The sequence below is a fragment of the Uloborus diversus genome, chromosome 8 (genome assembly GCF_026930045.1).
Source record: "Uloborus diversus isolate 005 chromosome 8, Udiv.v.3.1, whole genome shotgun sequence".
NCBI classification, from domain to species: domain Eukaryota; kingdom Metazoa; phylum Arthropoda; class Arachnida; order Araneae; family Uloboridae; genus Uloborus; species Uloborus diversus.
Genome location: NC_072738.1, coordinates 33,398,405 through 33,414,142, shown reverse-complemented (window position 1 = coordinate 33,414,142; position 15,738 = coordinate 33,398,405). Strand labels below are relative to the sequence as shown.

Genomic DNA, 15,738 nt, shown 5'->3' with positions numbered 1-15,738 from the left:
CATCAGTCAACATTGAAGGATTGTATTAATGTACCGTAACTACATTAAAATAAGTTGTTGTTATTAAGTAATCTATAAGTAAGAGAAAACCAAACGAAGTAACTATCATTAGTATTTTTCCCCCTTTCTAAAATTTCCACTAATTTATAGACATTTATTACATAAGCTGCTGTTTTTCTCACAGAATTTCTTGCTATTCATTAATATTTGTAAGGCTTTTTTTTTTTCCTTCCTTGATTTCCCATTCCACATTTCCACATAAGTAGTCACTCCGCATAAGTGGTCAAAAATTTTTGATCCCATGAGTGACGACTTAACGAGGTTTTATTGTATTTGAAAAATTCTTTCACCGTATGAAAGGTGCCTTCTTACTGAATAACATAGGCTATAATTCGAAAAAAATTCGATAAATAGTTCTTTTTTTATTCCAATTTAAGCTTAAATTTCACGTAAATTGCCTATTATTGACTATTAAAGAGATGAAAAATAACTTGCACATATTAATATTTTATATGGTTGAAAAGGGTAGAGTTTTCCACGTTCTAAGCAATTTGTTTCAATGCTCTAACTTTATTACGACGGGAGCAGTTTGCGTTTTTATCTCGAACTTTTTTAGGCTTAGCTCAAAATTTGGCAATACTTTGTTCATTAAATCTATCAATAAAAAGTGAAGGAATTGTCCCACAGTTTTCTTTTTGACACCGTTGGAAAAAGCGACGTTTTTTACTCCAGAAATATTTCCACCTATGGTTGGAAAAATAACCTTCTATCTCCAAAGGAAAAAAAGTTACAAGCCGTTAAAAATAAAGTTCGAATAAATCTAATCTCCATTAAAATTACTGATGTTTTGTTTCGCATTGCCATAGTTAGGGTCTTTTAGCTTCGCTTCATTTTAATTTCTTAAAGGTCCACAAACTTGGCGCCACGGAATTATAAGCAATGGGGAAATGTTTTCGCCAATTCTGCATATTTTACGATCTACATTATGATAATTCCCCCCAGACAATGTAGAAATTGCGGGAAGAGTTTGAAAACTAGGAGTCTTAGCAATTTTCCAAAATGTCGCCAAATTTGTGGACGCCAAAGACCAAGGGCTAATGTACTTCGTCCATGGCCTTGCTGATAGTGACCGAAGCAAAGAATTATAACCCATAATTGACGATAGCGACTAACCCCCAGGGGGGAAGCTGTATTTGTATGCGCTTTTACAGTTAATTCTAAAGAAGAACATTACTATGATTTAGCTTTCAAAACTTAATGATATCCAAACAAAATATCAATAAGTAGCCAAGTTCGATTGAAATGAGGTTCTGGGTAGACGGTGTCACCGACAAGATTCTGATCTCAACGGATAACAATTTTCATAGCAATTCCTCATGGATATTGGACTGCCCTGTGTCCTTTAATTCATTTTGAAAACATTTTTTTACATTCTTTGATCCCAGATTTAAACTTGGCAAGTTACTGTATAATTGGAGCTGTCAAATGTTTTGGAAATTGTTTATTGACAACCAAAACTTGCCGCAAGTTTAAAATCCGGAATCAAAGAAAATAAAAAAATTGTTTTCTAAATGAATTGAAAAACATGGGACAATCCAACTTCTATGAGGAACAACAATGGAACTTAGTACCCGTTTAGATCTGAACTGTTTTTTCGGTGACACGTTTACCCAGCGCCTCATTTTGATCAAGCTGGGCTCCTTTTCACATTTATGCTTTGTTGGGATTTTATTTTACAGCGATCCACAGCGTTCGGTAATGTCCACAGGCCGGCTATTTCAATTACAATAGAGAAAATAATGTTTTTTAGTTCAGAGCAATTCTACAGCAGACAGTTTTTTTTAAAGGTTTAAGCGATTACAGTGAAATCATTTTCATTTCAGCTGACTTTTTTTCCCTGCACTTCATTGTTAAAATATGAAAAACAAGACGGAGAAAAAAAAAATTATATTCCTTTTTTCTTCAATGTTTGTGCTATTTTCTGCTCCGTGATGAAATGACACTTTTTTGAACCAAGTTTTTAGACTTCTTAGAACAAAACGGTATTTTTGTGAAATTGTGTAACAATTCAATCTTTTAACTGACGAATACTTTCGTGATAGAGAAGTAACAATAAGAAACTGTTAATTTAAATAATTTTTCATGCACTAGGTTAGCAAATTCAAGTTTATGCGTTTTGACGGAATGACTGCGGTATAGTGGCTTTTAAAGTCTATTCATTACTATAAAAACGACCATATTTTTAATTAAGTTAAAAGTTGTTGCCTTTAACTTATATGACACTACTGTTGTTGTTTACATGTCCATAGTTAATAATTATGGAAGGATTGAGGGCCATTGCCTCGAGATTTTGGAATTTTTCTATTTGTTCACACATAAGATATGAGAATAATTTTCAGCGTAAAGAAAGGAAATACACACTCAGAGCGTCCAAGGTTATCGAACCCGCGTTTACCGGCATTTGAAGCGAAGTTTCTACCACAAAGCCACGAAGGCCCCCAGCGCATAATGAATGAGGCACAATGAGTGATATAGTTTACATTTTTCTTTGCCAAAGAAAAAACATCCGCTTCACTCGCAAAAGGGCTGGGTTCCAGTTGCGTGATCGCTTGGCGCGTTAAGCGCTGAGCAGTTCAGTCTTGGATTATTGCTTTTAAGCAACCGTAAATGTAGTTCATTGTTTTGGCGATTTGTTTTGGAAGAAAAGAAACTTTTGATTTGTTTTTATCCGAGTGAAATGTACAACATTTTCTTCTTTTTTTCTGATGATGATTTTTAAATGTTCCACTGGATGTTTTTTTTTGTTAGACGAATGGATTATGAGAGCATGGTTGTTGGGCGAGTTAGGCGATAAACAATAGAGTTGCGGAACTATTTTTCCATTTGAAAGATATTATTTGATGTCTTTTTTTGTTTATTTGGCGAAATATTTTAAATTGCAGTAAAAACCGCTTCACTCACTAAATAGAGTTTTAAAGCAACTGTAAATCTAATTTAATGATTTGACGAAAAGTTTTAAATTCCAAAGAAACTTTAATAGGTTTTTTTTTCTTTGAAAAGGTGTGTACGCATTTTATACAAAGAAAAATGATTATTTTACATCAGACGGGGAGGGGCCGTCAATTTGTCAATTTTTTTTTATTCAACAGACTTCCATTAAATTTTTAGCACAGGCATCGCTGTGTGGGTACTGCTAGTGTGATTTAAAAAGGTTACTTCTTACCAAGAAACCATGATGTAAATAATAAAGTAATCAAATATGTAGCAATCAAAACATCTTTCGATATGCATAATTTACTTACCCTTGTATGCCCGTTACCGAAATATGGGATCTTAAAATCTGCCAAAATTTTGAGGAAAGTCAAAAAATCTATTGAGTTTTCTTGAGTAATGGAGCACATCTTTTACACGCTTTGTAGATAGTGTCCTGCCTATCCTGCCGATAGTGTCCTGTGGCAATGAAGCCTAACTTTTATGTTCTATTCTTGAACCCCAGTTTTTATCTACTCCAAAAACTTCATGAGAGCCATGGACGCACAAATTCCAGGTTTTGAAATTAATCATACCAGTCTTTGCAATTAGTGATATTTTTGTTATTACAAAGAAATCCTTTTACAGAAGCTTAATTCCTGATTCATTAGTTCTTATATGCATTCCCCTGAACTATATTTCATAGCATGATTTGAGTTGATATGAATTCATTCTTCTCTGCTTTACTCCTTTGTTACCACTTGAAATATCAAAGAGAAAAAGAGAGTTCTTGTAGTTTTACTCAGTCACAGTAATGATTGTCAATTCAAAATTGCTTTTGGTGGAAGCATTTGTAGCAACTTTTTTCTGTAGAAAACGATATCAGTGCAAAGTTAGTTAAAACAAAGTAGTTCGCTAGAAAAATCTCATTTGTTCAGATTTACATTCATTTGCTTTTGACCCTAAATTGTTTTATAAAGACTGAAGTGATTTGCCATGCTGGACTCTTCAAATGCTAAAGTGCATGGTTAAAAGGACTCAAATTAAAACATTTCTGCAAAATTATTTTTATTGGAATTATTTTCAGTTATAACTTGAACATGTTTTATTACTTTTTCATAGGTCAAATGGGTTAACAGAAAAACATCCCAAACATCCTCTTGGTGCTTTAAACGTAAGTATAAAAGTTTCTCTTTTTTTTTTTTAAATTTTTTTTTTCACTTTTATGTTTAACTTGAACATAATAAGACCATAATCGTAATCTGCAACCAACTGCTAAAATATTTGGAAAGAAAAAGTAAAAAAATGAAGAAAACTGTTTAGCAGTTGACGTGTCTGTTTGCCGAATGTAATTCTGAAAGGTACATACTTAGGACCGAAGCATATTTAATTTAATCTGTAGTTTTAATTCTTTGGTTTTTCAACCATCGGATAAAGTTTCTACTGCTGATGAGACTGGATTTATCAATTTATATTTGTACTGCCTGTATTAATATTATTGTTAGCACTTTTTAAAAATCTTCTATTACACTATTTACTTGACTTATTAGTTTAGCTGCTTGTGCACGTCTATAGGTTTTTGGTTTTGTGTTTTTATCACTTTCATTTTGTTTATGTATTTATTCGAAAAATGTAAATACAACAGAATTATAACAGCAATGCAAAGTTAAATTTAAAACTAAAGTGATGGAGTCAGTACCCTTCAGCAGTGGAAACTCCATCTTACGATTGCAAAACCAAAAAATTAAAACTACAGACTAATAGAATAGCATAAGTACCCAAAATCGGTGAAACAGAATATAAACAGGCAAAATGCACCAACTGCCAAACTGCAAGCGAATAAACGGGAGCTAATATCTAAAACTACAGCTGGGGTTTCTTCTCTTTTATTAGAAGCCAAAAGGCTATCAACAATAACATTCCACCTTACCAACCAGTGCATGCAATTTCAGTATAAAAATCTTACCTTAAATTCCAAGTAAAATAGATCAAATCCAAAGCCAATATATCAAGTTTCAATCCAGTTGAAAAAAAAAAAAAAGACAGAAACATCATTGAAAAAAAGCATCTAGAGTCCAAAAAGTCATGATAAATCTTGTCAGGTCTTCTATAAAACCTGCATCCAAATGGTACATCGATAATCACAATCCACATGCGTGGTTTCTCCCGGGATATATACTACGATTGATCTACCAATATAAAACAAAATTGGAAAAAAAAAGCTTGCATCAATCTAAAGATATGTATCAATATATACAAGTGATCATTTTTCTACATAGTGTCCTTCCTTTGATACTTTTGTCTACCGGATTGCTAAGGTTTTGATGCCATCGTGATAGAGAGAAGGGGGAAATGTGCAGAGTCAGTTGCACACAAACTCTTCTACAGATGTATCATCATCAAGTATTTGTCCATCTAGGTCTTTTTTGAGTAACCCAAACAACTAGTAGTCACAGGGTGATAAATCTGGACTGTGCTGAGGATTTTCTAGAGGTGTCTGATGAAATTTCTCCAATTTTTTTGCTTTAAAGCGTGGTATGCGGCCTTGCATTTTCGTGGAGGAGAATGTCCTTAGGTATCACTTGCCGGCATCATGTTTTTCGATATGCAGCTTGTGCTTCATTCAAAAGGCGACAGTAACAGCCTGCATTAGTTGTTGTTCTTCTATAATGTCACCAATAACAGTAATGTTGTCGGTAGTGATGCTTGTTCATGGTTTCCTTTTATTAGGCTCATTTTCTACAGTTTCTACCTGGCATATTTGATATTCATATTATTTTGCCTACTTATACACTTGAGTGTGCAAAGTGTCCACAAACTGTGTGAAGCTATCTTAAAATTTCAGAGGGTTTGGTAACCTCTTTTGTGTGAAATTTAATAATGATGCATCATACAACAAACGTGTGCACCTCTTGCTCATTCATGGTGGACTAAAGTATCCCTAATCTCCTATGTGTGTGCGAGCACAAAATTCTTCTTCAGACAAATTTATCTTTTATTGAGAAAAAATCAAAACATGTAGATAAAAAAATCAATTTTTTGAAAATATCTTTCCCTTTAGACCTTGTGCTGCAGCACGTAAATATTTTAAAATTTGGATAATTGTTTTTGTGGTACATATGTAGTGCAAAGTTATGAACGTGAAATTTTAACAGGTGACACCCAGGGTGGGCCCCCCTCCCCTCCCGTAGCAACATCACTGTATATATGAGGCAGTGAGAAGCAAAGGGACGTAACTGATAATTAAAAATTTGGAGATAACCAGTACACATGGTAGGTGAACCTCTCCTTTGTCTTGAGGCAAGAGATGGTACTAGTAGCCCTGGTAGTTGCTGCTATACAGCATAATTTAGAAAAAAAATTCAAGGAAAGCCTTCCCAGGAGCTAATCTTTAAGCTCGTTTTACTCAAAACTTGAAAATGTCCGCTTGCATCCCTTTGCTTCTCACTGCCTCATGTGTATATTTAAATGCTTATACTCCCGTTTCAATTCTAGGAAACTGTAACAGTATCCAAATCAACTCCTCCATCAGCACCTTTGAAGTCCAAATTAATTGAGTCTCAATTGAAAACTCCTGCGAATGCTTCACCACTCAGCAGTTATGAGATGACGCCCATTCAAGACAGCGATTCCGATGATGAGAAACAAAGGGATCGCTCCAAGAAGATACCAAGTTGGGCACAAGGTATGTGTATGAGATTCATCTTATTATGATTGTTGCAGATGTTGTACAAAGTGTGTGGTAGAGAGTGATAATGAGTGAAACATTTTTATTTTCTTTGCTTTTATATTTTTTGTCTACTTATCAGCTTTTTTGCAACTGCTCAGGACTTCAAGTCAACTCTTGTTCTAATGACCCTGCCGTGTTTGTAATCCAAAATTTCCGAAAATATTGGATTACAAACCCTAAATGCATTAAACCACAAGAAATAATGTCTGCAATGGAAAATATAACGATTTTCTTAAAACCAACTTGTCCTGTTTCTATAATTGTTGTCACTGATACAATAGGTAAATAAATTACATGATTTGTCACTTTTTTAAAAAATCTTTAAGAGCCAGTTTTTATAAGAACAGGGCTGAAATAGGGTGTTCCGATATACACCATTTTTTATTTTGCTTAAATTTTTATGGTGGATTATTTTAAAGATTTTAGAAGACAGGTATTTTTTCTTTTCCTCCAAAAAATTTTTTGGGAACCTGTAAAAATTCGTAAGGTGGAGCCTGACGTAGAGGTTTTTCCAAATCCGTGTTCTTTAAAATGCGATTATTTCTGTGCATTAAGCATCAGCCAAAAAAATTCTTGTGTTGGCAGTATGGCATTTAGAACATAAATTGAAATATATCATAAATTTTGTAGCTGACCTTCAGTACAGAATTTCAGGGGTTGCCAAACTTTCTTGAAAAAAATTAAAAAAGTGCAATGTTTGAGGCCCTCTAATTCCCTGCATTCAGGCTCAACCATGGGTTTTGTACGTAATTTGTGTAAGAATATATATAAATTATTCAATACCCTCATTAGTTGCTTGGCTCACCCTCTGCGCTGCCAAAAATTGGCAGTTTTTGTACTGAAAAATTCTAAAAAGTGCAGTTTTTATAAGCTTTTATCTCAGTGCACTGAGAATCTGTGTTGAACTGGATGCCTGCATTTCAAACTAGAGTACGTGTATTTTCAAATAAGTGACAAAACTATGGGCAAATTCTTTTCAAGAACACAATACGTATTTCAAAACAGCAAAATCAACTATTCAGTTTTCAATTCAGTCAACATATCCAGGTTTAAACTTTCCTCCAGAGACTTCCAAATACTATTTAAAAGACTAGTATGATCAAAAACTTACCATAAAAGAGTTATAGACTCTAAAATAGACGGATTATGCTTACTCGCATACTTTATAATATGATAATTAGAAGCAAAGTGAAAGAAAAACATCAAAAAATGATAAAATATGTACTTTTTAGAGTCTTGTGTCTCAGTACACTGAGAGTTAGTATAGAACTTGATGCCTATATTTCAAACTAGAGTGTGTGCCTTTTCACAAACAAGTGACATAACTATGGGCAATGGTTCTGCAGACTCATACAATGCACTTCAAGATGAGGAAATTGCATAAGAGTTAAGGACACATCCAGTTAGTTGTACTCAAGCTACAATGCTTTGTCTTGCATTTTTTTACTGTCCCACTAGTCAGTTAGGCAACTATACCCTTGTTTTATAATGTCATAGTATTCAGGGGTCTGGCCAGAGGAAATTTGGGTCCATTAACCCACTCTTTACAAAAATCCGATCAACCAAAACGGACCTTTCACACAAATCCGATCAACCAAAACGGATCCTTCACAAAATTCTGATAAACAAGAACGATCTTTCACAAATTGTTTATTGAAAAACAGCAAATCTTAAATCAAAATAACTCATATTTCCTTGTATAAAACCAGTAATTTTTGGAACTTTTTTTAAAAGTTAAATTACAGGGATGAGCTTATACAAAACCAGCTAATTTTGCAAAAAAAAAAAAAAAAAAAAAATCGGCACTTTTGTGATGCTCCTACAAGCCATAAAATAACTACTACTGCCAAATAAATATAATGCTTGTTTGTTTCTTTGAAATAAATTAACAGCTGAAAGTCACTTTGGTTTTGAATAATTTTCTTTGTTTTATCATAGCTATTTAGCAGCTTTGTAGTTGCAGACTTCTCTGAAAAGGCTTGGTAAGCACTTTGCCTCTTAAGCACTTTTCTAAGCTTTTCTAAACACTTTTCTCCCCGCTCCCATGAATTAATAAACAATAAATGAACTTAGAACTTCAAAAGGATTAAAGGGGTTGAGAAAAAATGATCGCTTTAGATAAGGTTACCAACTTGAAAATAATCGGCACTTAGCGTTTTACCAGCTTGGCAGTGTTTGCGTTTCTATGGTGCAATGTAGAACTGTTATTTTGGGAGACAATTATATGGGTTTTATTTTTTGATGCTAACAGGGACGTTTACCTTTAAATTAACTCTTTTATTTACCGTTTTTTCCTTAAGATGCCTGCATTTTGAAAAGTGCAGTTTTTTTACATCCAATATGAGAATAATTTTTTATTCTTTTTCCAAGCTAACTTCGCTTTATTAGGATACAAATAAATGAAAAATCTCTTTATTTTTTTTACAACGCTTATGTCAAGTTTTTAAAGCGAAATTACATTCTCTAGTATGAGTCAAAAATTAAAATGCTAAAGCATGGTTTAATTTTATTTTTGCTTCAACTGTGTCGATAGATATTAATGATATGCTTATCATAGGCCTCTAAAATGCAATTCTGCAATATTTTTATCAAAAATATTTCTTTTACAAGCCATTTTTATGCTTTTGATGCCTTCACTTTGAGGATTGCGATCTTTCTGCATCTGCTATGGAAATCGTATTTTTCGAATTTTTGATGTTTAGTACGCTTTGTTAAGAGCTAAACAAATAAAATCAAATTTAATTTTTGTTAAAATCATGGAACTTATAAATTTTAAACGAAACTCTGTGCTCTTAGGAGTGTTTTGGGCCAAAAAGTCAAATGTTCAACCGCTGCCTGAATTTTTTTTTACTATTTTAAATACTATACAAAAAACACTTCTAGTACAATTTAACACAATCTAGAATGGCAAATAAATATTGATACTTGAGGGTTACCCATCTCCAAGAAAGCGATGCTGCAGCCCCCCCCCCCCTCGCCCAATATTAAAAAAAAACACTCAATAATGATATTCTCAACAGAAAAGAGAAAAATACTCAACTTTAAGTTCCAATGATGCAGTATTTGAGCCATCAAAATTCTAAAATTTTTGTTTTTGCAAAAAAAAAAAATTTTTTTTTTTTTGCAAAATTATTTGATTGTCACAAAATTATTTCATTTTTCACAAAAAACGGACCCTGTGAAAAACCCTGGACAGACCCCTGGTATTGCTTTTATCATAAGTAATGAAATATGACTTAGAAATTGTTTGCTATCATGGCAATTTAGTGCAGAGAAAATAATTTTTGTCACTATAATGTACAGCCTAAACGAATGTCAACGAACTATAATGTACAGTACAAACAAAAAAAAGCTATCTTAATTAAAATAATTAAAAATATACCTAAAACACCTTCAAAAAAGTATTACAAATAACTTACATTTTTACCGCAATAACAAACTTTTTTTTTCACTTTGCAACCAGTTATCTTATTATAAAGTATGCAAGTAAGCATAATCAGTCTATTTGCAAGTCTATCACTCTTTTATGGTAAGTTTTTGATCATACTAGTTTTTTAAATGGTATCTGGAAGTCCCTGGAGGAAAGTTTAAACCTGGATATGTTGATTGAATTGAAAACTAAATAGTTGATTTTGCTGTTTTGAAATACGTATTGTGTTCTTGAAAAGAATTTGCCCATAGTTCTGTCATTTGATTGTGAAAATAATCATACTTTAGTTTGAAATGCAGGCAGTAAGTTCTATACTGACCCTCAGTGCACTGAGATACAGGTCCCTAAAAATAACACTTTTTATCATATTTTGATGACAAAACTGCTATTTTTTCGCAGTAGTGAGCATTAACCATGCATTTATTGAGCCTATTTAATAATTTATGTATATCACTACACAAATTGTTCACAAAAACCATGGTTGAACCTCAGTGCATGGAACCAAGATGCCTCAAACATGACATATTTTACTTTCTTCCGCACAGTTTAGCCACCCCTTCCAAGGTCACTGAAGGTCAGCTATAAAAGTTATGATATATTTCATTTGACTCACTAAATATCATGTTGTAATGACAAAGATTACTTTTGCTGATGCTCAATGCACAGAGATAATTGAATATTAAAAAATGTTGATTTGAGAAAAACCCTAAGTTGGGACCAACTTTTGGAATTTTTGTGGGTCACAAAAAATTTTTTTGGAGAAAAGAAAAAATATGTGTTTTCTAAAATCATTCAAAGAAACCACTGCAAAATTTTTAGCGAAATAAAAAATCGCATGTATCTGACCTGCCTGACTCTTATAAAAACTAGCTCTTAAAAAAAATATGCATTGATCTTTTGATTTTTAAAGTTGTATAATGTACATCAGACTTATGATTCATTTGTAGATACTGCAAAATACCTTCCATGTTTAAGCATGCTTTCACCATTATTTATTATTCTTGCAGCAATAATTATACTGCTTGAAAATTTAGTTCAAAGTTATTTCCATTTAAACTGTTTAGTTTTATCATGATTAGATATGTCTTAAAGAGTGGTTTTAATAGTTTCATAGAATTCTTATGTTAATTGGTTACTGGAAGTAAAGTATTTGTTTTAGATTTCTCCTATAACAAACACTGCATTTTATTTAATATGCGATGGTTTTCAGGTTGGACAAAGAAAGGAAACCATTGTCATTGGTAATGTAAATCAGGGAAATTTGTTGAACTTAATCGGAGAAAAGTCAGGGAAATTTTCTTCACAGTTCCTGACGCCACCCTGTAGTATTATAAGTTATTGTGCTATTCCCTTGCAAAGACTCACTCATCCCCTTCATTTTCATGTATAATATCTGTTAACTCGAAAGTATACATTACCGATTTGCAACATTGAAAATGTTGGCCAGTTTGACACTGAGTTCCACCAGCTAACATAAGACTTCAAAAACGTAAATCCAGTAATCGGAAAAGTGCTTTCCTACAAGATAATTACCTCACTTCTGTAAGGAGAAGCACGGAATAATTGAAGCTTCTCATTTTGTAACATTGTACAGCAGGGCTGGGCAATGTAGGGATTTCTACATCGTAAGTTTTTTTTCCCTTTTTTTAACTAAACTTGTTTGTTTTAAGTTTTACAAAATAAGTGCAAAGTATAAAAGAAATTTTCATGCCAGATACGAATTAACACATTTCAGCACCAGAAAGAAATTTGTTATATTATAAAGCAGTGCTAAAAGCGCAAGTTAGCATAAAATACGGAAAGCAAATTTTGAGATTACAATGAACCTGTTTTTTCAATCCAAAAAGATATAAGTAAATGGATGCAAAGTCATTCATTCCATTCAAAAGCTCACATATCCTTGCATTAAAAAAAGGTTCTTTTTAATCAGTAGCGGGAGAGGAGGGCCGCACCGGTGACACTCAAAGAGGATTTTATTGTTTATAAAAAATATAAATACTTAAATTCTTAAAATTTCCACGAATGTATCTTAAATTACTAGAAGGTCACCCGTCATGGTATGACGGGTGAAAACTCGCTTCTACATTTAAACGCAGCGATTGCCTGTTTGGTGATATTGTGGTAGTTTGTTATATTTGACAGTTTAACCCTAATGCCAGTGGATTAAACATTAACTCCAGTTCGCAACTCCGGAGCTTGAATACACTACCTTGTGGTATTTAACAATACTAAAGAAAAAGGTGAAACATTCCATTCCATGTGTTTTCTTTGGGGTAAATTACAGGTTTGTGACAGTTTGTGATGTAATGTAATTTCAGAAGAACTGAAAAGAAAGCTTCCCACTAACACGATGAAAAGTTATTGTCATTCACTAAGCGTCAAAGCAAATTATAAGTTACGGCGTGCGTTTGTTTTACCTTTTTTTCATCTGCCATTAGAGAGTTGCTGCAGCGCCCCCCTATAGTTTATTGGAGTTGCGAGTAGATAGCGGTCATTGTTGACCAATTTTTACGTTTCTTTATTCTTCTAAAATGACAGTCTTACCAGTAAAACAGTTAAGTCACCGGATCACGTTCAGCCTTGTCACGATAAAGCATATCCCTGCATGTTAAATATTACCAAAACATATTATCATACCATGGTGCGAGTTTCATTGTTGAAACATGCGGGTTATTTCCTCATCGGCTATTATTTATATGATGATATTTAATCTAACAAATTTAACAAATATAGAGTGCCCAGTATTGCAGCGAGAAGGGGAGGTTACATATATCATCTAGGACAGTGCTTCTCAACCAGTGTGCCGCGACAAGGTGTTTGGTGTATTTTCGGAGTTGTAAGAAAAGGAAAAGCTGAGATGTATTTTAGATGCAATATATACCAAAAGCTTGGCTATCCCATCTAGAGGGCGCAGTTTCATCTTGTTATGAACTCATTAGTCAGGAATCTGGAATAACCCAGCTGGAGGCAGATGGTCAATTAATTCCACGTCAAATCAAATAAAAAAAAAAAGGTTTTGACCTCACCATCTCCGATTTTAACGAAAATTGGTGTGAAGGATACATATGACAAGATAAGTAATACTGCCAATTTTTAAAATTCTATTTAAAAAATTTTATGAAATACAAGGCTGTCAAAAAACTGAAAAAGTACGAAGAAAACAAAAAGTTGTGATATTCAAATGACTGTAACTTCTATCTTAATTACTAAAGGGATTAGGAATAAATACATGGTGAGCTTTCTGCAATGACACAAAGTAACAAAAAAAAAGAAGGACTCAACCAGGAAATTTTTCCGTGAAGATGTCAGAAGTTTTATTGGTTTTTACTAAAAGTTTCATTTTATTCTATGTAATAACCACAACCTTTTTAATATAGTTCAATAGTAAACGAAACTTAATGAACAAAATGTTCGTTTTAACGGTGATTCCTCATTAACCATGGTCATATTAAGAATTCAACTGTATTGTGAAAAATCGTGACTTTAACCACAGTGACTTCACAGTTGGGCCAACCATTCCTTTCTTGCAATTATAGCTATTTTTGCTGTTCATACATATGGATTTTGTATGCACAAGAATTAATTCTTTTACCAGTTGCAAGAGAAAATTCTTGTTTTGGAATTCTAAAACAGTATTTCTCAAAATCGCTTCACAGTTTTTTTTTTTTTTTTAAGTTTGACCCCAACCCCTACGGGGTCCGCAGACTACAAGTTTCGAAACCCTGATTTTGATTTTAATTTTATTTAAAAGTTTTTGGATAGTTTGCTGTAATTTCTGAAAGAATTTCCAAAATGACCGTTATTCTTTGTTAGCTGCCCTTAACTTCACACTTGTTTTGTCTACGTTTCTGCATGCTTTTTTAAACACTTTTTTCTGATGTGTGTTTGGAGAATAATATTATTCAAAACTGTGCATTCGTTTTTAGGTTGTTTGCTAAGGACTGCGGTGATAAACCAAAATCACGAAGGCAGGGACCCAAACGAAATATTTGGGTCTGTAATTGAAAGCCCTAACTTGGAGAAAATATTTTGTCGAAAGATACCTTGCTACAAAAGAAGAACAAGCTCTCAATTTTGGGAATCCATACCTGATTGAAGAAAACTAAAGACAACAAGGAGGATGTTTGGGACAATTAAAAGAAGTTATACTCAGAATATGAGGACAAGACAAATCAGCTGCAAATGATTTGTCTAGTGACATAATATATTAATGATTTTTTTTAAGCACCTGCAATTATATTTTTTTACTTTTTATCATATTATTTGGTGCATCTGTGTTATTCATTTAAAGCCTGTAATCTGGTCTTTTCCCATTGCGCAATGTTACTCCATTATCAACCATCTTCAACCTATTTAGAATGGAAGAACATGAAGAAAACTGGTAGAATTTGATTGGACAGTTGTTTTATATTTGATAGTTGAATCAGTTACAATCAGTTTTTTTTTTAAATTTTAAAGTAGCCTATTATAATTATGCTACTCTTTCAACTCTAATTTTTTTTTTAAATTTTGATTAAGAATACTCTCCTTTAAAATCGAGTCATTTCTGGCATGCATGCCAGTTTTCTTCGAATTTAGATTTGAATTGATAAGTTTATTTTCATGCTTTTAACTCTAAATTTTTCTTGAAATTTAATTAAGCAGATTCTCATCTGAAGTAGAGTCATTTTTATCATCTCGGTGACCTTTAAGTTTGAATCTCAATTGATAATATTTTTTTTAATCAAATTCAATTTGAATTTTTGCAGATTACAACAACAATTTCTTTAAATTTTGTTTAAAATTGATTCACTGTTAATTTTTTAATCAGTTTAATTTAAAAACATGCAAAATTTTGTGTACTTTTGTACACTTGAAGCAATGTCTTTCTTTTATGTTAAACACAATTTGTTTGTTGATACAATTATTAAGTATGATTCTAAAAGCATGAAATTATTTATGATTATATTATTTTAGGAATTTGAAAACATTTGTACAAAAAAAAAAAGTGTTATATAGTTTAAACTAAACAATTATTCACAGATTTTTGTGTGTAGATTTCTGTATTTTTTGAAACGTTTTGTAATAAAATAATTTTCTTATTAATTGTTTCCCAAATTTGCTATTGAACTACTTCATTTTACTTTTTTCTGAATCTAATTACAGATCTGACAGTTTTCTTTGTTTTCACAGAAACCCGTTATTTTAAAAGCCCTTCTGGCTGCTTTTAAGATGAATGTAAATCTGTTAATAAATCATTATAAATAATCGATAGGGGGAGGGGGCAGTTATATGCAATTGTTTTGCTTTTGACATTCTTCTCTCTTGATATTGTGATTTGTGACAAACTCAATGTAGCTGATCTCAGTTTAAAAATTCCAATTTTCTGTTAAGCTTTTCCGTAATTGATTACCATCGATTCAGCAGATTGAAGGTATATAGACACTTTCAAATTTTTCTCACCTCGTTATTTTTTTTCCTCATCACTTTTTAAGAGTGACACTATATGCAGGGATGAACAGATAATAATTCAGGTAATCAGTTTTTAATGCATTAACTAGGAGGCTCTGCTACCTGCTCACTGACGCACACAGAAATCTGAAGATTGCTTAATCATTTTATTTGGTTT

The 15,738-nt window shown here is 32.6% G+C and overlaps 1 protein-coding gene across 1 annotated transcript in view; it reads left to right on the top strand.

The window, feature by feature from the left end:
- LOC129227807 (inner centromere protein-like) overlaps positions 1-14,574 on the top strand; it is a 41,592-nt gene extending 27,018 nt beyond the window's left edge. Inside the window, exons 5-7 of the mRNA XM_054862419.1 lie at positions 4,093-4,144; positions 6,466-6,655; positions 14,057-14,574. Of these exons, the coding sequence (XP_054718394.1) occupies positions 4,093-4,144; positions 6,466-6,655; positions 14,057-14,226 (412 nt within the window). The 3' untranslated portion in view covers positions 14,227-14,574. The remainder of the gene's footprint in view (positions 1-4,092; positions 4,145-6,465; positions 6,656-14,056) is intronic.
- The last annotated feature ends 1,164 nt before the right edge of the window (positions 14,575-15,738 follow it).